This window comes from Erpetoichthys calabaricus, chromosome 4 (assembly GCF_900747795.2).
Source record: "Erpetoichthys calabaricus chromosome 4, fErpCal1.3, whole genome shotgun sequence".
Lineage (NCBI taxonomy): Eukaryota > Metazoa > Chordata > Cladistia > Polypteriformes > Polypteridae > Erpetoichthys > Erpetoichthys calabaricus.
The window spans coordinates 30,569,478-30,596,169 of NC_041397.2; the positions used below are offsets into that span (position 1 = coordinate 30,569,478).

Sequence of the window (26,692 nt, forward strand, 5' to 3'; positions counted from 1 at the left end):
ATGGCTTGTTACCGTATGTGACTAATTGATGCATTCTAGGTAGTATCTAAACTAAAGTGTTACCAACTGATTTTTTAATCTTTGGCTTAATAGTATGTAATTTCTTTACTGGAAAACTGCAGTGTTTTCTGATATTTTATTCAATCAAAATTTTAATTATCCCCTAACATGCAGGATGTGCTTTTTGTTGTTATATTTTTGCACTTAAGTGCATGTACTCAAAAATATATTTCTGCATTTTGCTTGTCACAATGTTTACAAAAGGAATGTGTCAATGTAGTATCTATAATAGAATTTAGTGTAACATGCAGGTTAGGTGCATTGGCGATTCTAAATTGTCCCTAGTGGGTACTTGGTGTGTGGGTGTGGGTGTGTGTGTGTGTGTGTGTGTGTGTGTGTGTGTGTCCTGCGGTGGGCTGGCACCCTGCCCGGGGTTTGTTTCCTGCCTTGCGCCCTGTGTTGTCTGGGATTGGCTCCAGCAGAACTCCATGACCCTGTAGGTAGTATATAGCGGGTTGGATAATGGATGGATGGATGGCGATAAAAAGGCTGTATACGTAATCTGCTTGAGCAGACGAAGGCTCTATTTTGGAAACAACATATACTGTAGATACTGAAGTCAACACACAACCTAATGCAGCTTCAAACACAAATGTGTCTTCTCTTCATGAACCAGCTGTAGTTTCATTTTGATTAAGGCAGAATTAAAGATGTATGTTTCAACAGAAGGTGACAGAAGAAACTATATTTAGCTTTGTGAATGATATCTGATGCAAAAAAGTCATGGTTACGTGTCTGGGAAATGAAGGTGTGGAACAATTCAAAACTCTGTGTAAAAATGGACATTCTGAAGTATACTTTAATGTATTATAATATTCTCTGATTCAACTATAATAAATAACCTTTGTTCTGAATCTGATGTACATGGAGGCTATCTCATTGCACCAGACACAACATAAGAACCAAACATGGATTTGGTGACAATCCACTGGTTGGAATGATTATTATGCAAAGCCAGGTTAAAGTCACCTATCATCCTAACATTCCCTTGTTTGAAATGTAACTGGAAAACTGAGTTGTCTGTGAAAAACCCATGCAGATGGAAGCAGAACATATAAACTCCTGACAGGCAATCCAGCCAAGCAAGTACTTACCACTGAAGTATATAAAGCTTTAGTTTAAATATATTAAAAAATATCTCTGCCAAAAAGTAAGTTTCACATTTATACTGCAGATGGCTAATATAATGAAACCTTTTCAGTAACAGATTTTATTTTTTATAACAGAAGTCTGAAAAGACCAGGGCTGTACGATGATAAGTAGGTATTTTTGTGATGAAATTGAAATAATGTATGGTATTTAAGCACTTTTGGGGGTTTGGGAGCATGTGGTGATGAGTGTGGCAATACGCTATCACAACGAACCACCTGGATTGGAACCCGAGTACCGAGAGTGACACCTCAGCACCACCACAGGGAAAATACTAAAATATGAAAATTTACTATTTGACATTCCACATTGTAAAAAGTTGGTAATTGTGCATGATGCTAATGGTCTTATATAAAATAATTGCTACTTGACTGATTGGGTAGAATGGTTGAACGTTTTAAGTATGATAGAGATGGCAAATTTAAAATGCTACATCATTTTAATGTTAGTGACATAAAACATTTTCAGTGCAATGCAGTATCTGAAGAAAAGTAGGTTTAACATATAGAACTGAAGTGAAACCTGACCAAACAGAATGACAGAATACAGCTGTGTTATACTGTTTTAGATAGATAGATAGATAGATACTTTATTAATCCCAATGGTGATTTCCACAATTGTCAGATGTTGCTGACCATACAACCATTTTTTTGCTCCACTCTGCTTCTACTATTATGCTTTCAATCTTTAACTTACAATCATTTTATAAAATAAACTATATAAAAATTTATATATATATATATATATATATATATATATATATATATATATATATATATATATATATATATATATATATATATATATATATATATATACCCACAAAACACATTGTTGCTCACCAGGTGCATGGCAGAGCTCCGAGGTGGATGTGGCTCAATAAGCAACTGAGATGGCGTCTGTCCAAAATTCTGTATTTGTGCCTCCATTGCCTGCAGGGAAAGAAGAGATGGTGTCACAATCAATATGCATCAAAGTGATGGGTCAATGCGTTACTTGACAATGCAAGCAAATCCTAACTCAGCCGTGACTTAGAGGGGGAAAAATGTACTAAAAATTCACAGGGTACTCCACTCTCTGGTAGCAGGCTCATCCAAGTGTTAGTATTGAAAAGACAAGCCTTTCCTATTAACATGCTTCAGTTAACCATTTCCATTTCCAGTTGTAAGGGTTATGAGTGGAAATGTTAACCTGCAGTGACATGCAGTTAGATCTTCACATTTTGAATCTTCTCTAGGATTTATTGCACACCAGTACCTTTATAAAGTCTGCAGTAAGGAGGAAATTGTGAGGATCTCTAATAAAATAAGGCTCAGGTATCTTTGAATGAGAAGAAAAGCACAAATAATGAGTACAACGATAATATCCCAACAAACATTTAATTCAAAATAATCCATTCTGGAAATGAAGAGAAATGTTCTTCAGCATATTGAAATGCAAAATATGTTTAAATACAAATATAAAAAACATTTTAAAAAATTAAAAACTACTAAATTACCTATTGAAAGAACAATCCAGGCATAAATATTACTGTACAGCACTTAATATTATGATTGTGAATATATCTGTTATGCCAATTATTAATTATACTGTACATCAATTTTAATAGAGTTTTACTGTGAAATTTTTTTTAAAAATCCACTAGCAAAAAATCAAAAATGTTCTCTACCAAAAGGTGAAGACAGAATAATAAAAGTGCCCCCTTATTTCTCTGCTCTGTTCTCCTGTGTTCCTGGTTGATGGTTCTGTTAAATCACACATTGTACCTTCTGGTTGTTACTATGTGGGCATCTTTTTTGGCATCTTTGTTATTTGCTTTGAAAGATATATTTTTTGTAATATGAAATTGAGTTGTACACAGCATGAATAAATGTTTTCAAGAAACATAGAAGACGGAAATATATAAACATTTTCATTAACATGTCAATAATCAAAACATTACTTGATGGTGTTAATCATACTTGTTTATTCAAACTGGTTAAAGCTATTTTTAAAAAAGCGTAACTTTCAAGAATAAATCTCAATAAAAATATTGCAGCATTAATATTGACGAACACATACTGTCGGACTGACTTGTGTCAGTAAGTTTGTATTGTCTACTATGAGGTGCATATTGCAAATTTTAAAGTTTTGCAACTGTATGAAAATTGCAAACTTGTTACAACACTCTGAATTTGTACTCACAAGAAGAGAACAATGTAAAAATAACAACAGAAATGGCTGCTAAAATGAACAACAACTATAAAAAGATATCATCAGCACTGCAGAGTAAATATTCATTTGACATGATAGTCTACATTAGACTTGTACTTCAGGATCTCCACAGCAGCCAGTTAGAAACAAAGCAGGACCTTATACAAATTATAGTCAAGACAGCCCAGTACAAGTTGATTTTCACTTTAGTTATAAGCATTTGCACTCTAACCTTCTCTTTTGTGAGATTAAAAACAAACTAATAGTAAGAATGAGCAGATGCATCTCACCTTCAAATAACTTTCCCTCATCTCATAAATAATTATACAAGTTATGCCAACTCTGCTTTTAAACAAATTAAATACAAAATAGAAAAATGCCCCTTAATTTTCTTTTAAAGCTATGGTAAATAAGGACTTTATTGACGTGCATGATGGAAGGACAAGGAAATCATATCATATGATAGGGTATGAGAGTGTGGCAAGTGTCTTGCTTCTAAGTGGTACTCAGTTGCCCTTTAAAGATGCTGAGATAAATGTCCAAATGTCACCCTCAGTGCAAAGGACAGGGTAAGACACCAAAAGGCACTTACACTTCTGCTTCACAGTACTCAAATCCTAAGCTCTTTCAACATGAAATAAACTGCTCAAAAAAATTAAAGGAACACTTTCCAAACACATAAAATCCCAATGGGAAAAAAGATCCTGCTGGATATCTCTACTGATATGGACTGTGTTAGGAACGAAAGGATGCCACATTGTTTGATGGAAATTAAAATGATCAACTTACAGAGGGCTGAATTCAAATGATGCGGCAGGCTAGTCCATTTTGCCGAAATTTAATTGCAGCAACTCCAAATCATACTCACTAGTTTGCATGGCCCCCACGTGCTTGTATGCATGCCTGACAGCGTTGGTGCACGAGCCTACTGAGATGATGGATGGTGTCCTGGGAGGTGGGGTCTCCTCCCAAATCTGAACCAGGGCATCACTGAGCTCCTGCACAGTCTGAGATGCAACATGGCGGCGTCGAATGGACCGAAACATAATGTCCCAGAGGTGTTCTATTGGATTGAGGTCAGGTGAGCATGGGGGCCAGTCAATGGTATCAATTCCTTCATCCTCCAGGAACTGCCTGCATACTCTCGCTACATGAGGCTGGGCATTGTCGTGCACCAGGAGCAACCCAGGACCCACTGCACCAGCATGGGGTTTGACAATGCATTATATATTTTGCTTATTCACCAGCCTAAGGTTCTGTCAATAGAAACTTAAGTGCATTTCACTTGAAAGAGTTGGAGATCACATCTTCACATGTGCATATGTACCCCATGTTGATTATGTGGCCAAAACAAGAAGTTATGCATTTCTAAATGATGATGCTCAAACTCCAGCTCTGGTTAGCATCTTGAGGCGTTTCATCAAAAGGTAAACATTTTCATATTTGCAAGTGAATTTTGGTTAAAAAGACACAGTTTGGTTAAACAAAACAGAACTCCACATTAGGTTATGTTCTGTAATTAAATATTTTGGCTCAGTCAGTGTTTTAGTCGATTTATCATGTGTTGCTTTCTAATCTGGTTTGAGGCCTGTAAAAGTTGCTTAACTTATTTTATTTTGTCTTAGTGCATTTAGGTGACATTTACGTTTCACAATTATCTTTGGTGAATGGCCACTAGATCTGCAGCATGTGTAGCTGATAGAAATTTAAGAAGGATCCATTTTTCTTACAATGCTGACTGAGCTAAACAATCTCAATTAATCAGAGGGTGCATTACATGACTTACAGTTGGAGGGGGATGTCAAATTCAATAACTGCAGTTACTCGATTACACTGCCTTGATTGGATGACAAATTACGATACTCCATGACAAATTTTCAGCACAGTTTCACATTTCCAAGCCTGTACAAATACTATCCGAGTATGACGAGTTAAGACTTTGCTGTTTTTTTTCTGCCATGGCACGACAAACACAAGGCATTACGAGATGACCCTTTCTTCTGTTTTCCTGGTCCAAAACACTCACTTTCTTTTGCATTAAATGTAAAAGATACTTTTTAGGTGTGTACTAATTGGTTGTCAGCTTTCACACAAACACGCACTTGTCCCTATGACTTAAGGCAAAATTAAACCAGTTGATTTAGTGAGTGCGAGTCACAGACTGAATCACTGGAGATGTCAAACTACAACACTGCACATCAAAGGTGCACGTCACGAGTGCCCCCGACTTGTTAAGATTATATAAATGAAATTTGCAACAGAAAATCACTGAAAAAGTCAGATATTGTGATGTGGGCTTAAGCAACTTCAAAAGCGTATGCCTTTAGTAACTGGAATGAAGGTATCTAACAATAAATTATATAAGATTATGTTTTTTGGAAAACATGCTAATTTTCATATCATATTTTTATTTGTAAATAAATCACTTTTTTTTTTTTATATACCAATCCCATTCAGCTTTTGTGAATGATGACCAGTGTCATTACAAATTCTCTGAGCTATAAATGTACCCTTAAAACCGTAAATATAATATTTTCAAAGTTGCTAAAGAACATTTGGGGTCTTATGTGGCCAGACCTTATTCCAGCAGCATCAGGAGCCAGGCAGGGACGAGTCTTGGATAGGGTGCCAGTTCATCACAGCACCCACTCATGCTTAATACCCATGTTCACCCTCACACAGTTCCAGTGTGGAATCATTAATTAGCCTAATCTTTATATTTCTGGAGGTGTGGGGGAAAACCAGAGAACCCAAAACAAAACCCACATACACTACAAACTCCACAAGGACCATAACGATTTAAAGGATTCAGACCCACGATGTTCTATTCTTGAGGCAGCAGCTCTTAAAAAGAAGGTTATGACTGCGTGTGCCAGTAATTAGCTTACTAGACAATGAGCTCTGGCTTTAAATTCTTTTTGTTATGTGAGTCTAATGTTATAGTACATGTTTTAGAAAAAATAATAATAGCATTATCATTTCTATAGACTCCCATGGGTGTTCAACATGATCAATTAAGCATCTGCCACAGTGATGACAAATCAATGTCTTTTTATTTTCAAATTGTGCTCCTGATTAAGGTTTTGCTTTGATGTTTTCATTGTTCTCCATATATTGGTTTCTTTTGTGTTTTTGGGCTAATACTCACTTTATTATAGGAGAAAGAACATGAAACACTTTTCTTTCTGTCTTTTGTCCGAGCATGTTTCCTGAAGTGAATCCAAGTGACTAAAATAGCAGTATAAGAAAAGTGAAGGACACATAGACATTTCTGTTCTTAGCTTCACTGTCCGTGCACATTTTATGACTCTCCAGGTTAAGAATCTATGCTGTAGACTTAACTAAGCAATATATTTGAGGAAAATGTGTTTATAATATGGTTGTGTGCTGTTAAGACTTTGGTGTACTGGGTTGTTACATTTGGATGAATGAGCTGGTCATTCTTTGTCATTGTTTGATGTGGTGTGTGATAGTCCTATTTCTGATGCCACTGAAGGCCTAGGTAGAATGTACTGTGGTTTAAAGGCAAGTAGTGACTTGACATTTGGAGGGTATCTAACGCTGAGTAAATATTTGTTGCATATATAGTGAATTTGTGAAAACCAATATATGCATTTATACAAGTTTTTTGTCAGCAGAGTCATGATGTTATTGACAGAAATAGACACAAGACATAAATCATTTCTTGAAAGGGCTACAATCTGTGATAAAGCATACCTATATACTGTGCATATCTCATCTTGATCAAGTTGGGCCAGTTTATAGTCAAATAAAACACTGCCTTTATTTATCCACTTCAGCAAAAGTGCCTATAATATACAAAGAGGCACAGTGATGCGTAAGATTACAAATAAAGTCTTATTGAGCCACATTCACATTGTGTCTCCTAGATGAACTTTCTATACCTCAATTAATTGAAATAAGAAATTTCCTCCTATGCACATCCCTGCAGCACTGCATAATTCATCTTTCTCTAAATAATATAAGACAAATTTAAAAAATTATTGAATATCCAAAAAGCGGCCAGTTTAGGTGAGAGTGTTTGGGCATTTTTTAAAAACTTGTAGGAACCTATTTGAAGAAATCAGTGGTACATCAATCATCTCTGTGATATTGCAAACAAGCCAACTGTCTCAGAGACTTCTAAATACCAACCAGCGGTTTTCATTTCCATTGTGATGAAAGCTTTTAAAGAATGGTGTTGAGCTTCACTATACAGAATATTCCAGATAGTCTGTCTCAGCTCAAAGCAGTACTCTCCACCACCACTGTTTCACAGAGGACGCCATATCCCTTGCATTTCACTGAGTAACGTTTTAAGGAGTGGTTTCCAAGTTCAGTCCAGAGGACCCGTATTGTCCACAATCAGTGAACCATTTTACCACAAACTGATCTCATTTAATTAGTTGCTCCTTTTCATCTTTTATTCTGCATTTTTAAAAATGCAGTAATGTGAGTTCTACTCCACTTATTATTGTAATTGTCATTATTGGGATAAAATTTAATAAGGTTAATCAATATGAAAATTAAAAAGAGATAAGAATGTATATCTCAATAATGCAAATATTGCTAAATTATGAATGTCAATTTCACATTACTTCTCTTTTTTAAATGCAGAATAAAAAAGTCCAGCTAACTAAACAATGAGATCAGTAAGAGGTACAATGATTGGAGGATTGGGAAGCTGGCTGAGAGAAAAACCTGCAGCCATATGAGGTTTCCAGGACTGAATTTGGAAAGCAGTTTACTACTGCTTTGTAGAACATTTTAATAAATGTATTTGTACAGCAATACAAGTAGGTAAGTATTACAACTTCCATCCATCCATTTTCCAACCCGCTGAATCCGAACACAGGGTCACGGGGGTCTGCTGGAGCCAATCCCAGCCAATACAGGGCGCAAGGCACGGAACCAATCCCGGGCAGGGCGCCAACCCACCGCAGGTATTACAACTTGACCCTGTTAAACTATTTATTGTGTTACTTTTCAAAAACTAAAATCAAATATCTTCTTTACATACAATCATAAACTTCTAATAAATTCAAATAATATCAACTGTTTTTCAGTGATACTATGTTAAAGACATTATGAGAGCTTCCATCTACAGTATTCATTTTTGAACCTGCTTTCATAATTGTAGTGTATCCTAGCAGCAAGCCAGAGACCAAGACATAACTCTGGATGGTAGGCCAGTTTAAGACAGAGCTCTCCCATACACAGCACTTGCTCATATTGGAGTGGTTTAGAGTTGGGCATGATAATTTGATGGTAAATACAGTGGCAGTTTGGTGTCATGGTTAAGGCTTTGTACTTTAGGTTGTGAGGTGTGGGTTGAAATCCTGCTACTGACACTGTGTGACCAAGAAACATCATCTGTCTGTGCTTCAATTGGAACACAAGAAAGTAATATAACTAATTGTATTTCTGAAATATTGTCAATCCCTTTGGATAAAGGCATCAGCCAAATAACAAGTAATAATAATGTAACACAAGATAATATATATGTTACTGACAATGTGTGAAAAGCATGTATTGTATAGTGTGCCTAGGAAGTCTATAGAATATGTGACATTTTAGATAAAGCATGAAAAGTCTGTGTTACTTTAATATGCTATATACTTTCCCTAGGCATTGAATATAATACCTAGGCATTACACAAAATGACTTGCTGGTTTGCCTTTTGGCATTGCATAGGAATGCCTAGGAAATATTTGACATTTTAATCATTTCATACTTTGATGTCTCATTTTTGACATTCTATAGATTTCCTAGGCATTACACACAATGCCTAATTTCACACATTGACAGTAACATTTATAAATAAAGATAGGTGAAAAGTTATGATCTGGTGGTTGTTTCTATGTCTACAGGAAGTCTATTGACAGGAAACAAACTAAAAGCATTTATAGAAATGTAACTATATTTTAATTTGGAAGCATATAAAATGAAGATAAAATTATATTCTATATATGGAATATTAAAAATACAAATTAAAGGTCTTTTTCAGTAGGGTTTTTGTCTCAATAAATTAGCAGACTGACAACCACTTCAAACACCATAAAATGCCATATGGAATGGATCACAGCAGCCTTAGCCAGATTTACGTCTTCCTCCATTAGACCCAGGGAAACAGTTAAATCCACACAATTCAAAACTGTCAAAACACATCAGAATGTCAGAATTCTAATTTTAAAACACAATGTCACAAAGATGATTGTATCTGAGCACAAAATCAAGTTGTTTTTACATTTAATAATTAATTGAGTACACTTGAGGTCTTGCTTACTGCTGATAAGAGCCCTATAAGCAAGTGTAAAGTGGTGATTTTGCTCCCAGGAAAACAGAAGGAGTTAGAGTAAAGACCAGACATTTATCACTAGAAAAAAAACAAGTCAATTGAGGTTTCTGTCTATATTTTATCTGGACAGCAAGCCTTAAAGGTAAACACATACATCTTTTCAATGTATCTCGTAGTCTAGTGACAGTTCATAATGAAATCACATGTACTCAGACAGCTACTGTACCGGTACATTTCAGTCAAAGTGATCACCTAGATATAATCTCGGCTGTGAAGGAACACTGGGTACCGCTGACTAATCAAACCAAAAATGATCACCTTACAGCATGTGGCACTGTTTGAATACTGACAATAGTAGAAAAATACACAAAATGTGCACTTTTTATTAGTAGCAGTAATATGTACTACTATATGAAATTGCTAGTGCAATTGTCGGAGCATCAGTAACTATGGGACTAATTACATTCTAGTGTTAAACAAGCTTAGTAGAATAAACACCTTTTGCTCAGTTTACAGTATGCACTCTTAAGTTCATATGTTTATCATCATAAGTGTAGTATAATCTTACATCACCGTGTCCATATCGGTCACAGCTTGTAAAAGTCAAATAATAACAATAAATAATATGCTGGCGCAGCGGTTTGCACCGCTCCGTCATAGTTCACTGTACAGTATGTCGGGAGTTTGCACATTATGCTCACATGCTGCTGCTGGAGTATGTGAATTTCCCCTTGGGGATTAATAAAGTTTCTATCTATCTATCTATCTATCTATCTATCTATCTATCTATCTATCTATCTATCTATCTATCTATCTATCTATCTATCTAATTCTCTCCATGTTCACAGGGATATTTCTCTGCATGCTCCAGATTTCCTCCAAGATTCCAAATAAATGTAGATTAGCTTAATTGGTGACACAACAATGGTACAATATGAAAAAGTGTTGGTGCCCCATCCAATGCACTGGTGTCCTGTTTTATATCCAGTGCTGCCGAAAGCACTGGGACCCTACAATCCTAAAATGGATACGTGAACCTGAAAACAGAATTATTTTTGTTATTTTTATTGAATGCTAATTCATAATGTTATTTTATTTTTAAACTGGTTAAATTTCTTATATTGTAATATAAGTAATCATATTAAGAATATATAAGTATTCACAAAATGAATGAAAGGATATTACCCTACCATTTCTTTTACATTTCTGTTACTTAAATGTCTTATCTAATTAGAGCTATATAGAGTATTCTTTAAAATATGTCAGGCTTTAAGCAAATATTTTTGTAACGTGTTTGATAAAATCAGTTAGCATGTGTAACATTCCAGTGCATATAACTAGGCAAGAGACCAGTCTCTGCTAAGTCATGGATATGGATTAGGACTCTATATTCTAAAGATAAAGCTGCAGATAAAAATACCACAAATACAAGTAGCTCTGGATTCCAGGGCATAAAAAGAGCTAATTATTTTCTACATACATTGGCATATTGCTTCATGTTAGTGAAATAAGTTCACCATTCAACAGAGGCATAAGGCCAAATAAAAGATAATGTATAATTTGGCTGTTTACATCCTCAAAGCAGCAGAGTTTGCATGAGGAGGTCTCTGTCATGTTCATCCAAAATAAAAAGCTGTCATGATAAAAATGATCGTGAATCACAGCACTTACACGTACAAGCCAAGTTAAGCTGTCATAATGTCCTCAACTGGAGCTGCAGTGGCTGTCAAGAAGTGTCGTTTTTTTAATTTGACATGAGGAAGAAAATTATCTATTATTCTGACCTCTAATTTCTTGACATTTTAATACCATAATTGCTGTGGTTAACGCCACAGCCATCGCTTCGCTTGTCAAGCAGGAATGAATCAATACCCTGGAGCTGATCGTCACATTTCCACACATTTCTGAGGAAAGACATTTTTTGTTATTACTCAAGAATGGGTGCTTACCGAAGAGGAGTAGTTATCAGTTGGGCAACTCCATCTCTAAAGCAAATCCAAAATTCTAGGTGACAACCATTCAAAATTCATTGCTTTTTTCCCTCACCCTCACATACCGTATCTGCTTTGGTTTGATCTCCAAATCCCGTCTGCTCAAGCTGTAATGCCATGAATCTAATTTTATCTCAGTTTTCACTGTCCTGATGCCATTTTCCTTTCTCTGTCTAGTTTTCAAAATGACAGCTCATAAAGAGTAATAAAAATGGGAAATTGTATTTTTATGCAGGTAAAATATTTTCTGCAGCTAGATCACTTTTGGCAAAAAAACAAAAAACAAAAAACAAACCCTGTGATCATTTCATTCTACTTATTTCATTGTAAATGACAAATTTTAGCTTTTCAGGCACTGATTTCTTTTGAAGTCAGACATGCTTAACAGATAGCTTATATTGTGGGTTTGTAGAATGGATGGAAAGGGATAATGTATCAATGAAGAGAACAAGAATTAAACACAGGCAAATATTGCTATTGCCTTTATGATAATTAATTCATTCATTATTTTTACAAACTACTTACTTTAATACAAGTTCACAGCGGCCTTAATGCATCCTGGGAGCTCTGGGCACAAGGCAGGAACGAATCAGCTAGTCCATCACTGAGAACTATTCTGATACTGGCCCAGTTAAATGTCACCAGTCAGGCTAACCAGCATGTGTTTGAAATGACTAGAGAAAATTGGAGTTCTGGTCGAAAACATGAATGCAAACTCTCTATTACAACAAAAGTACTTACTGATTACATTTAAGCATTTATTAAATATATACCATAAACATTTTAGTGTGGTAAAAAGAAAATCTATAAAATAATTCTAATGAAGTACTTTATAAAAAGCAATACTGTGTACACTAAAGGATCTTGCAAAATGAGAAGTTGCTGTCCTTTGTTTTGTAACTGTTAATAATACACCATATTTCGGTTATTTGCATATTTGTGACTTGATAAATAAAAACAATTTATATTCTGACAGAATATAAATTACTATTTTGCATACAGCAGATGGTTGATATCATGGGGCATGAGGCATTCTCTCTCTATCTCACACTCATTCTCTCTCTCTTCCTCCATTGCAAACGTTGAAGCAGTGCAACACTCTGCATACCAGCTGCTGCAGGTTCATCTTTTTTCAATTAAGCTATTCTAGGCTGCACTGGTTAAAAAATATATGTGACTTTTTATTGAGCCTGTTAATTAGGCAGGAACATGCTAATTTTCTAGTAATTTGTCACATTCATCCTGGCTTTTTATCATGCAACAGAAATTACCAAAGCCTACATAAATTCAACTACCAGGTGCCACTGACTTTGTAGATACATAGTGAAGGAAAAAACTGATAGAATGTAGCTTGTGGTCATCCTTGCTTCAAAGCATTGAAGTGAAAACATCAGAATTTTTTCACTAATAGGCTCTACACTTTTTTAACTGCCTCAGCTTATGTGTTTACAATTTAAATCAGACTGATTTTCTACATTTTCTCTGTACCATATTACATACCTTATTACACACTGCACCCTGTGATCTACTCTATAATCCTAGTAAGGAAAACCTTCCCAATCAATTCAGTATGACATCAAAGCAAAGAAAACAGGAAATAGGCAAAATCAGGATTGTGAATTAAAATCAGAGTTGAGCATTTAACTAAACTGTGTTGCCAAGTGTTCTGCTGCGTCAGATTTTTAGCGGCCCTGTTTCCATTATCAAACCAGTAGCCATGTTTACACGTTTGTTAAGTCTTATACACCCCATATCTATAAGTATTTCTCTGGGTTCTCCAAGTACAAGTGTATTGATATGTGTACATGGTAACACAGTCATACTGGTCTGTGACCTACTCTGAGTAAATCAAACAGATTTGACTTTGTCATAGGGAAAGACTTGTGAGACAGATTCTGAATCTATCTACTAAATCTGTAGGTAGACCTCTTTTCTGTAAACTTTCTCATTGTAGTTGGTGATCAGGCCTATGATGGTAGTGTCATCAGCAAATGTAATGATGGAGATGGAGCTGTGCCTGGCCACACAGTCATAAGTGAAAAACATGTGCAGACGGGGACTCAGCACACAAACCTGAGGAGTGCCTGTGTTGAGGGCCTGTGTGGAGGATGTGATGTTACCAATCTGCACATGCTGAGGTCTGCAGTTTAGAAAGTCCAATATCCAGTTGAAGAAGGTAGAATAGTCTGCTGATACAATAGTGTTAAATACTGATTTGTAGCCTATAAGCAAAATAGAACTTATTATCCAGATATGCCAGAATGGTATAAAGTGCAATGGATGTGGCATTTTCCAGTTTTGTTCCTACTCACAGATGTAAATATGACATTCATTGTGATTTCTAACCTGTTTGGGCCTAAGGGGCTCCTGTGTTACTGATTGCAGGTATATGAGTGGTCCCTGCAGTGGCTGCCACCCAGTTGAAGGTTTGCCACTTTTCACTCAGTACTGCTGGGCAGGCTTTAGCCACCCATAACCCTGAATTAAAGAAATCAATAGTGAATGTGTATGCATGCAGAGGTCTGTTCTTTCATGGACCTCAATCCTTTCCAGGCTTCTTTTTTGCATTAAGCATGAAGCTACTGGAAGAGGTTGCTGGCTCCCTGTGACCCCCGTAGAATAACAGAGCTCAGGACATAGAAGCAGAGAGTTTTCTAGGCCACACATGAACAATACATTTTTCTCAGTGAGTCATGTTCTTTATTGGCTAGAAGTAATGGCTATGTGATATGGACTTAAATTGATTTTGCCGTTATTTTAACCAAATATGCAATATTCACTATATCCTGATATGTTCTTAAAACACGTTAATGATAGAAGATCAGCACAATATAGTCATGTATATACACATTTTCTATACAGAAACTAAAACCTGGTATATTTTCTCCTAATAATATTATAAAATATTAATGAGGGAGGGCGGCACGGTAGTGCAGTGGGTAGCGCTGCTGCCTCGCAGTTGGGAGACCTGGGGACCTGGGTTCGCTTCCCGGGTCCTCCCTGCGTGGAGTTTGCACGTTCTCCCTGTGTCTGCGTGGGTTTCCTCCGGGCGCTCCGGTTTCCTCCCACAGTCCAAAGACATGCAGGTTAGGTGGATTGGCGATTCTAAATTGGCCCTAGTGTGTGCTTGGTGTGTGGGTGTGTTTGTGTGTGTCCTGCAGTAGGTTGGCACCCTGCCCAGGATTGGTTCCCTGCCTTGTGCCCTGTGTTGGCTGGGATTGGCTCCAGCAGACCCCCGTGACCCTGTGTTCGGATTCAGCGGGTTGGAAAATGGATGGATGGATTAGTGAGGGAAACTTTTTTTTTCTTCAAAATGTTAACAATTTCATGAATATCTATTTTTCAAAGAAACAGCTCAAATATCTTTTTTTTTTTTCAACCATTTTTCTTTATATCTTCTCTACTGCTTTTTGAGTGTCCACTGTATGTTTTGTGTTCAACACCTTGTCTGCTTTGGTAGCATCTGTGTCTTCCAGTCTCTCAATTCATTACTTTGCTAATTACAGATCATAATACATGCACATATGTACATATATATATGTTTTATGACTTACATCACTTATAATGATTCTGGTTTATACATTTGCATATATCCATACATGATTTTCTTGTATGTGGGCAGTCTGCATGATGGGTGTGTATATTTATTTTAACATTCACCAACATTAATTTTTTTTTCAAGCTTCTGTAAAGTTTTATTTTTTCCCCACTGGGGACAATTAATATGTAATCTAATCTAATAAATATATTATTTGTGGCTAGACAGCTCGAATTGTGCATTCAGTGTTCTTAACAAATTCTTGAATTCTTCTTTCACTACTGTTTTGATAGATACTTAACAGGGCAGGCACAGGGGAAGAACCTATAAGGAGGTGCTTGAAATCTGATCAGATTTAAGGTTCAAATACCTAGGAAAACTTTACTTTCACTTTTATTCCCAATAAACAGAGAAGTAATATCTCCTTATTAAAATTTGGCATTATAAAGATCACACAGATTTTTATTTCATTAATTGGTGTTTTCTTATTTTATTACTAGCCTCTACTCACAAAGTAACACAGTCGTATATTTGACTTCTTCTAGCAAGATCACTAGGACAATCTATATATTTAAAAGTCAATGTGTGTATGAATGTATGTTCCAGCATCACTTCTGAACGGCTGGAGCGATTTTCATGACACTTGGTACACATGTTCCTCATTGGTTGACTAAAAATACTGTAGGGTGAAATCAGCCTTAACCCACCCCCTTCTGGGTAGGGTGGGTGGTGATCTTGAGGTCTTGTATGCATGTTATCATCCAGTTGACACTCGGAAAGACCACCAGAGGGCGAACTGGAGGTAACTACCAGTATTCTTTATGTTTGAGCACCACCGCGCCCCTGTTGACTTTGAAATTAAGCAGAGTTGGCTGGTTCCGCGCGTCAACTGGATAATAACATGCGTACAAGTCCGCAAGACAAGCGCATTAGTAAGTCTACATTGTTTGTTAATTTATTTTTATTTTTAAAGTGTTTTTTCAATATATATTTTTCTCAAGCAATTAAAAAAAAAAACACTTTATTTTCCTCCCGGGCAACGCTGGGTATTTCAGCTAATGTATTTATAAATGTTAATGCAAAATGAATGTGGTATATATATTGAATATCCATAATTATTGTAATTAGGAAGCTCAATTCATTTACAAAGCAAAAAGTACAAACTCAAAATGAAAACAAATTTGACCAATAATGCAGTTTAATTTTTTTCTGAGCTTCTGTAAAATTTTATTTTTTCCCATTGGGGACAAATAACATCTAATTAATCTAATAAATATTGTACCTGAAAACAAATTTAACCAATAATGCAGTTTACTCCACAATTCATAACAAACATAGAATAATTCACATAAAATAAACCTAAAAAGGCTGCTATTTCAACACAGAGCACAGACAAGTGTGAAATGGACATGTAAGGGCTTTCACGGCACAGGCGTATTACTTTTGGCACAAATTAGTGGTTACTGTAGTTATCTGACCACTTATAAAGTACAAGTATTTTAGGGCACAAATTAAGTAGACAAATGTGTGTTTTGCAAAATGGCAAGTCAATGCATCTGTAGCAGGGACCTGTTTTGCTGGCGAGGTGTGAGGACATGTTGCAGGCGCTCTACGTTCCTAGATGGCCTCTTCAAATGCAGTAATGTGTTTAATCTTTAGATGTTGTACCGCTTGAACTGCCTTCCTAGGTAAAACTAAATCATTTCCAAACCGCAGAACTAACCTTACCTGTCCTAAACACATCCTTTTCTAATTCTCGCTCTATTTTTTTATCATGCTCATCACCACAGGCAACATGGCACAGTCAATGTACTCATGCTTAGAAAGAGATGGAGATTTTGTGGATTTTATGTAATACAGAAAAAGCTGTAGAAAACTAAATAAAAGTACCAAACATTGTGATATTTGCTTTTGCATATTGATCTTTCTTGAATATTGAATCAAAAAAATTGATATATTGTCCACTTCTAGCTTGACATTGCAATGTTATAAGTGAAATGACTGACATTGTTTCCTTTAGTTTATTTTACTTGTATTGTACACTGATACCAACACAAAAACGTGATGTAACATTAAATTTAATAAATACATTTCTAGATTTTTTGCAAACAGACAAATGAGATGAGTTTTAATGGTTAAAATTTAACACGGTAATATTTACTTTCTGTTTGCAGGATCAAATTGTCAAAATATTAAACTGGTCGCATTTACTGTACCTTCTACTCATCTCATGCAATTATTAAAGACCTCAGTATGCATGCAGTATACAATAAGATTTATAAAGTTCAGCATGGAGACACAGAGGTTACCATTGCTGCTTCACGGATCCACTGCCATGGGTTCAATCCCCACACCTGGGGCCTCATGTATAAAATGATGCGTACGCACAAAAATGTTGCGTACGGATGTTTCCACGCTCAAATCGCGATGTATAAAACCTAAACCTGGCGTAAAGCCACGCACATTTCCACAGTACCTCATACCCTGGCGTACGCAAGTTCTCCGCTCGGTTTTGCAGACTGGCGGCACCCAGCGTCAAAGCAGTGCTACTGTTCCTGTGTGGTTACCCTTTCTTTTTCAGATCCACATCTCTGACGCGGCTTTATAAATACACTGAAATTAACCGCATATTTTTTATTAGTTTAATGCATCTGATTGTAATTAACCAGTAACAATATAATGGTCCACCGAATGGTCAAACTTTTCCAAATACCATAACTGCTTTAGCGTTGTTACTCTCACTGCACCTTCTTTTACTTCTTTCAGCTGTTTCTGTTAGGTGTTGCCACAGCGGATCATCTTTTTCCATATTACTCTCACTGCACCACTCGGAGCAGCTGATCGGAAAGAGAATTATCGGTATACAGCATCAAACACACTCAGCCATGCTTCCTATTTGAACTGCTTCTCACCCAGCAAGCTCTTCAAAACCCTTCCTGTACGGACCTCGCGGTTCAGAAAGAGTTTCATCCCAAGAGCTCTAAATGCAATCAATCAGTTCATCAAGTGCTCCTTGTAGAACTGTTTGTACTTATAAGTACAATCACCTCACTGTATACTTGCACTACAGCTATAATATTGCACAGCCTGAGCCTCTTTATAAAGCGCATATTTACATATGATGATGATATCATTTTTAAGATGAAATGCAACAAAATATGTTTATTATATTATACAGATAAAACTTTAACTTCATTTAAATAATGTATATTGTTAATAATTAAAGGACACGGTGTCGCTACGGTAGCAAGGATACGGCGCAAGGCACTGTATGCTTCACTGGGACTGGCGTGAAGGATAGAACTACGAAGATATTTCAATGTTCCTTAAAAGTTTTGAAGAATCGGCGTTCTAAGCTTACAGATGGCTTAACGTCTATTACAGAGCTGATTGTGTGGCGACTGAGTATTTGGAGAAAGAAAAGTAAGGACAGGAATTGGAGGTTAGTACGTTTGAAAGACACAGTACTTCTGTAATAAATTATTTCATCATAGGTCGCTCATGGCGCAGCAAGCCTCTTGCGTGAGACATGAACAATCACTGTGCCACCGTGTTCCCATGTTTAATAACACGCTTTCATTCCTATCATCATGAAAAAGATATCATGTATACATCTCAGTATTTTAATTATTCAGAGAGCTGTAATATCACGAATGTAATGGATTCTGTGTCCTGTCGGAGAAAGAGAAAGAACGGAAGCACGTACTTAGAGCACATGGAAGATCAAATACAAAACAAAGCATTTAACGTGCTACTTTAGTTACGATGGGATTTGAGAAACTAGTAAAATAAACGATTTTAAGATGAAGTTTATGATGTTCTACCTTAATGACAAAATAAACTACGTGATTAAAGTGGAAATTTCGAGATTAAAGTTGACATCTCATGCTTTTTTCTCACTGTGTGCCTATTTTTTTTCTCTGAACCCTAATAAGCTTTCATATGACACTCAGACGGTGGGCTACGACTCACCTTTTCACGGCGACTTTGATATCTGACAACTTTTTTATTTTGGGCACTGTGCGACTTTGTGAACTTGAGCTGTTGAGTTTCTCCGACACTATGTCACTCGATCAACTTCCTTTTCTTGTTTATACCACTGTTTAAACCAACAAATAGTACATTTTTCTTTTGCCTCCACTTGGTATTCGCTGAAATTCTTATATTTTCCCCCGTGCTTTTCCCATTGTCTTTTCACAGAAGGCTGAGCTTAAGGGCTATTTATATTGATTTGCATATTCAAAGAGGCATAATTCTGGGAGGAGTTGGGGTGGGACAGAAGGCGCGTGCACGTGCGTTACTTTTCACGCTGATCGGGATTTATGTAGCGGAAGAACGTGGAAGTTTGCGTATGCACAGATTCCTGCATCTGGATTTTTCTGTGCGTACGCTCATTCCCGCTTTTGTGCTTACACCATGTTATAGTGTGAGTTCTACACACGGCGTTATACATGAGGCCCCAGGTCACTGTCTGTGTGGAGTCCACATATGTTTGCCTCGGTACGTCCTCAGGGATGTGCATGTTAGGTTATTTAGTGATTGCAAACTGGCTCTGTGTGAGTGTGAATGTGGATGTTTGTTTGTTTTGGCTGGTGACAGACTACTAGCATTGTGCTCAGAATTGCAAGAATCTCTGAAGCACCATATGACCCTTTATTTGATTCAGCAGGTTTGATAATTTTATGTTCTAATATTTTTATGTTAATAATTTTAATATAAAATGTAGGTTAAACATTTACATAGATAAACAAATACACAGATATGTGTTTGCTTATGTTGAATTATTGTACAACTGGTGACCTTTACTACACCTGCTTTTTTGTATTAGACAGTTGAGTGAGATCCTGTCATTGTAGCCAAAACCTGTTCTCACAGTTTTGCACTTGGAGTTCCAGTTCATTGCACAAGGACCACTCACACAGAACCTCACACTCAATCAACAATTAATATAAAATGCACATCCTTGAACAACCAGAGAAAACTCCCATAACTGTAAAATGTTTAAACAATATACACACAATGATTAGGGCAGGGCTGGATTCTCCAAGAAGCTGGATTTGTGAGGCAGCAGTAATTGCTTCTGCACCACAATGAACTTCAGTTCAAACATGATACTTCTCATTTCTAGTGAAATGAATTATTCACTAAGACTATCATTATCACCAAAATATTCTGCCCTATCAGGTACAGTGTTAGCCTGCAAAATTAGCTGCCAGGTTAACCTCTACATTTGTACTCACTACTAGTGTACAAGTGGTAGAAACATACTGATTTGGGATTTTTTTTTTGGATTAAAATTTCAGCTAGATACAGTAAATAATAATAACAATAATGATAACTTTCATTTATATAGCACCTATCCTATGTTCAAACAGCTTTATAAATTAAATATGTTATAATAACTTTGAGTTATGAATTTGACAAAATCCTACTTAATACAGTAGATCTATATTGTTACATGTCCCTAAATATAGTAGTGATTAAGCAAACAATAAAGCTATTATGATTTTAATTTGTTCCACCATTTTGTTACAATGAACACTCCAAGTATGATATACATAAAAATGAATAGCAACGCAGTAAATAGTTTACATTGTTGTTATTAAAGCTCCACATTTCTGTGAAATATGGTATTTTGTAAAGAAGTGGTTGAAAATGTACGATAGTTCAAAAAACAGTTCCCTTATAGACTGTATAATGTTTTCTGTTCTGATGTATGAGGATAGTGATGCCACCTCTCAGCCCTTGAACCATGGTTCAGTTTCAGCTGCTGTACCTGCTGCATGCAAGTGCATTCTCTTCCAAGAGATGCATAGCGTTCACAATGCATTTCTTTGATGATTATGCCATGAGTAAGTGTGAATTTATGCATGATTGTGCCTTGCAGTGGACTAGTATCCCACCCAGGGCTGTCTCCTGCCTTACACTCAGTATCACCAATCTAGTCCCCTAGCTCTTATGACACTTCATCAGATAAATAAGTGCTGAAAACAGACAGTTTGATATACAGACGTAGCATAAGAAGTGAAAGACAATTAAAAATCAAGATGTTGAAACATGATTTTAGGAGTTGAGTTTAATTACACTGGTCAACAAGCATTTTGCTACTGGGATTCTTTCACCTGTCCTTTAACAAATTTCACTTGCTGACTCCATATCTGAAAACCGTTTTTGTCCAGTATGTCCCATTTTTTAGTTATGATGTTCCAGGTCTTGGACAACTAAGGGTGACTGGACAGTAAAGGCGATGCTTTTCAGCATTTAAGAAATAAGTTTGGTCTCGAGAAAAGTGAAGCCAAAATTAAGGAAGGTGTTTTTGTTGGCCCTGAAATCTGTGAACTGATGCTTGACGATGAGTTCAAAAGGAAATTGAATCCCACTGAATCAGCACCCTCATTTATGCAGGTTGTCCAGAATTTTCTTGACAGTCACAGAGCAGAGAATTATGCTGAGCTTGTGGAGAACCTGCTGAAAATATATTAGCTTACAGGAGCCAGAATGTCACTGAAGACGCATTTTTTACATTCTCATCTCGACTTTTTTCCACCAAATCTGAGCGATGTCAGAGATGAGCATGGGGAAAGATTTCATCAAGATACAAAGGTGATGGAAAACTGATATCAGGGAAAATTTACTCCGAGCATGATGGGTGACTACTGTTGGTTCATGCAGAGAGAGACGGATGTGCAGTACAAGCGTAAAAGCAATTGCCTCAGACAATTTTGAGCACACTGATCTTGCTTTTATATTGAGGTAAATTGACATAAATATGCTTTAAAGTGTCTCTGGTATTGTCTTCTGGTTTGTTTTCAGAACAAACACATTTAAAAAATTTTGGTGGGACAGAATCCAAACTCTAGATATTGTGTTGATATATTATATTGATATTCAAAAGTGTCAAAACGGCAATGATGTGTATCTCAAACATTTGATGTGCTAGCTTAATTCCGATTTCATAAATTAAATCAGTTTAAAAAACTCAATAGAGAATTGTCTGAAGTTCCCAGTAGCAAACAAAAAACATCTTTTTGTAGACCAGTGTTATTAATAATTATAGAATTATAATGTTTTTTGTTGTACTGGCTTAAAAGTAACATTATCTGATGGCAATGCTTACCTCTCTGAGAACAGGATCTGTGACACTGTCCAAATTTACTGAACCCTCATAGGTCAAATAGTGAAAGACATTCAGGGCACGCACAGCCTCTGGGCCTCGTTGCTTGTATCCAAAAATAAGGTCAATCCATTGATGTAGCTGACAGGAAACAAACTCACTTTCCAGGGCCTGTCAAAAAAAGACACAAATATTAAATTGCTGATATAAATAAAATACATGTGTTAACAATTACAGTAATTCATATTTAACAGCCAAACCATAATAACTCAATACATACTATATTTTAAAAGGGTTTTTTTACAAAAGCATATATGTCATTGTAGGTCATGCACAATTCCAAAAATGCTTCATAAGACAGTTTTTTCTATTGTTCCTATGATGTTCTGATCATTGTTTCTTAATGCCTCCAAAAGCTGGGGAATTTTAATCTCACCCACCCATTTTTTACTTTGCTAAGTATAAAAAAAACATCTCAACAACAGCTAGCCAAACAAACACTTCTTAAAACCTACCAAGTTAATATACAAATTATTGTAATATGGGAAGAAACTGTAGAAAAATATCATAAATACAAAGAAAATGGGTGCCGAGTTATGGCAACACTAACTACTGTGCTACCATGAATGTATATTACAGGGCTTAGTTTTACACAGTATTAATGTCCTGCATTTATAATCACAGTGCTGCACATATTAAGTGATTATTTACTTTACTAACCTGATAATACCAATATTGGGTCACGGGGCCCACAGCCTCGGTTAAAAGCAGGAGCTGAACCTGCCAGTTAATTACAGGACACACTTGATTATCTTCACCAAAGTTTGGGGGGGGGGTACAAAGTCTTGCATTACTGTAATCAAGTCACATTAAGCTCTGTAATGTTTTTTAAGTTTAAATTCTTCAAATTACATTACAGCTATTGACTTAACTTGAATGACATTACTTCTGTTACATTTATGTTTCTAAAAAGATATGTAAATTTTGTAAATGTCTTGAAGGGAAGGCATTCTGCCCTTACGACCCTGCACAGAAAAAGCAGGTTGAGAAGATAGGATGAGATAACGTTCAAAGAGGTGAGCATGGATACCCAATCTTTCCTGATTTGCATTGCATATGCGCACTGTTGTCATGCAGGCGTTCAGTAAATTGAATTTTACAGTGCTGTCAGATCTGTACCAGAGGAGTGTGTTATTTTATGACATTACTGGATAGTTTGTTTTAGTTAAGGATTATATGGAGGTCGAATCCATTTTAATAAGAAATAAATAATTTGAGATTTACTTTGAAGAATTACTAATTTTCAGTTTTACAATTCATTTAAAGAACATGATTAAGGGAGAGAATTGTATTCTAGTTTATGGAAGACTGACCAAAATGAAGTGCTAAGTGTTTTCCAGGAACATATACAGGGCCGTTATTCTTATGTGTCCAGCACTAGTTCAGTACAAAATTCATGTACTGTGTTGACAAAAGCAACCGCGTACGATGTTGCACATTTTTTTTATTATTTTATTTTGAAAATCAGAACATTACAGCAGCATTCTATTAATCAAACATATAAAAATAACATGCCAGATAAAATCGTTACTTTAAATTAAAAACAAAGAAATGATAGAAACACAATGGAAAAAAAACATAAAAAAGCAAAGCAGAACACAATTCAAACCCTACCCAAAAGAAAGAGAAAAGGAAGAGAGACACAGGATAAAGGGGAAAAATCTTTTTTGAGTAATGATAAAACCATAAATAACATTAGAGAGTTAATCACAGGCCCAGCATGCTTATTCTAAAATAATATTAATGAATTCTTTTAATGTTTTAAAAACGTTTTAGACTTATTCAATAGGAGAGAAATTAAATCTCTCTAATTTGATATAATATAGAATGTCACTTACCCACTGAGTTAGAGTTGGGTGGGTTAGGATTCTTTCAGGTTGAAAAATGTGATTATTGTGTATAAGGCAACAAATAAGAGCTTCTCTACACTGAAATGTGTCCTATATTTCACAACACAAATTCTTGTAAAATACCAAAATTGATATAAAGTTAAGGGCTTGAAGTTTTCAAAATAACAAAAAGAATTCCACTTGTGCTACACCAGAAATATAGCTCATTTACTTATTCCTATTTTTTATATTTGTGACTCTGTTTCACTTTATTCATCACAAAAACTGTGAAACACACACTTAAATTGTGTCACTCAAAATCTTCCATATACAATTAAAGAAGGAGCTGGTAATTTACAATACTTCTCTCCCATTACAGAAATTTAATTTAAGAGAGTAAATAAAGGGAAATGTGAATACTGATGTTAACTTGTCAGATAAGGTGAAGATAGTTACTTTTACTTATAAATTTCTTTCTTTTAGAGAAACATTATTTAATTTTGTACATTATCTGAAATGTTTCAACTGTCTTTCCTTCTGTTTTCTTAAGGTCATGTCAAACACAGATGAGCACAAAAAAGCAGATAAGACCATCCAAAAACTGCAGGCTACCCAGCATTAAGGTTATATTTCTAGAATAGCCAGAAGGTGAATTGTTCTTTAAAGGGCATAACAATTGTGTTATTATGAAGCATAACCTAGTACAGTACATGCTGTAAAGAAACAAAAAAAAAAGTCTTGATATAATTCAAAAATTCTTAAATAAAATTATATATGACAGATACAAATACAAAAAGGGCAAAAAAACACTCCAGTGATGTTATATAAATGTAATGAATTATTATTATTATTATTATTATTATTACGAGCCCACGGCAACCAAGATATAAACTATGAATCACTTTATCTGAACACAGACACATAACTGTATTACACAAATATCACGATTTACCTTTCACACAATTAATTTCATAATGACTGAATATAGAATTAGGCTTTAATTGAAAGACTTAAAACCACTCTACACACATACATTTTTAAATAAATCGTATGCCATTTTTTCTTTGTGGTTCAACATTTTACTTTGTGTTTGTTGCATTTCACTTTTCAAATAATATTTGTAATTATTTCATAGCATTCTGGGCTCATAAAAATAAGTGTGTTTAATAAGAATTATATAATATGCTAAATGGTAACCAAAACTATATAAAATCATTTGTTTGTTAAATATTTTATTTTATGTGAAAAAATAAACCTATAGTAATATATAATAACTTGAGTATTCACCAACAGCAAAATGTTGAAGATTCAGTACTTAATTACTGTAGGTACAAGTACAGGCACATGACAAGGTACAGACATACAGCAGAAGCACATCATTAATTATTGTTTTCCCAATTGTCCTGTAACAACTGGATTAACCAAAGCACACTTAGATGTATTCATATATACTCATTGATACATATTATAGGCATCAGTAAAGGCGTGTTTGTATAATTCCAGAAGCAGTCACTATTGTACTCTGTAGCCAAAGTCAGAAGGACTGTTCTTCATAATCAACTAAAAACAAAGGATGTGTGTCATCCAATAATATAAATAATGCTATTTTATCAGTATAACTCAGCTTACGGACAGCATGGCTGTGCAATAGTTAATGATGCTGACTCACATGTAGCAGCAGGCTTGTGAGTTCAAGTAAATTCAATTTACTGTCATTATATCTGAGTACAGCACAATTAAATGTCTTCCTAGTTCAGTCAGATCTGCGTAGAGTTTTCAGGAGATCCCAGGGTTTGTAAAGGTTTTCTTCAAGTCATTTAGTTAATATCCATATTTCATTTATATTCTTGCTAGACTGGGTCAACTCTTAAATATTTATTGTTGCAAAGCACCATTCTATGATGAATTCCATCCACCCTTACTTTACAGTTATTGTGATTTAGTACAATTTTTTGCAAATACTGTATTTTTAATAACTGGTGCACAGGAAGGTAAAGTCAAAAGGAGCAATGAGCTGGCCATGCCGAGGATTTTGTCTGTACATAAAATTTATTCTGCTTTTAGTTTCAAAAATTTTATTGATAGCTTTGCAAATTTTAATCATTAATTGCCAAACTTTCTTGAGTAGCATCTAAGCTAAACATTAGCCTTACTATCTTACTAATTCAAGATTCTTATCAAAAATATAAATTGGTTGTGTCTTAATTGTGACCTGTAATGGACTACTGTTGCTTTTTTATCAGAAAGCATCACCTAATATTTAACTAGGAATAGGAATTGAGGTTATTTGTACTTAAAAAGTGATTCTATACTTGAATCACCAAAGAACTTCATCAACAAAGCCAATAACAAAGCATTACAAACATAAAATACACAAACTCACAAAACTGATTAAACTAATTAAAATGACATGAACTGGTCTTCTGATCACTTTACCTGTCCTTCAAAAGTTGAATATGC

General features: G+C 35.5%; 1 protein-coding gene across 26 annotated transcripts in view; it reads right to left on the minus strand.

Moving 5' to 3' along the window:
• nbeaa (neurobeachin a) overlaps window positions 1-26,692 on the minus strand; it is a 925,612-nt gene that overhangs the window by 70,405 nt on the left and 828,515 nt on the right. For 16 of the 26 annotated variants that reach the window (XM_051927343.1, XM_051927346.1, XM_051927361.1 and 13 more), the window contains 2 exons: window positions 22,347-22,514; window positions 2,052-2,141 (listed from right to left, as the gene is read on the minus strand). In XM_051927343.1, the coding sequence (XP_051783303.1) occupies window positions 2,052-2,141; window positions 22,347-22,514 (258 nt within the window). Of the gene's footprint in view, window positions 1-2,051; window positions 2,142-2,466; window positions 2,530-22,346; window positions 22,515-26,692 lie in introns of all 26 variants that reach the window. The other 10 variants (XM_051927338.1, XM_051927337.1, XM_051927335.1 and 7 more) reach the window with 1 other exon arrangement.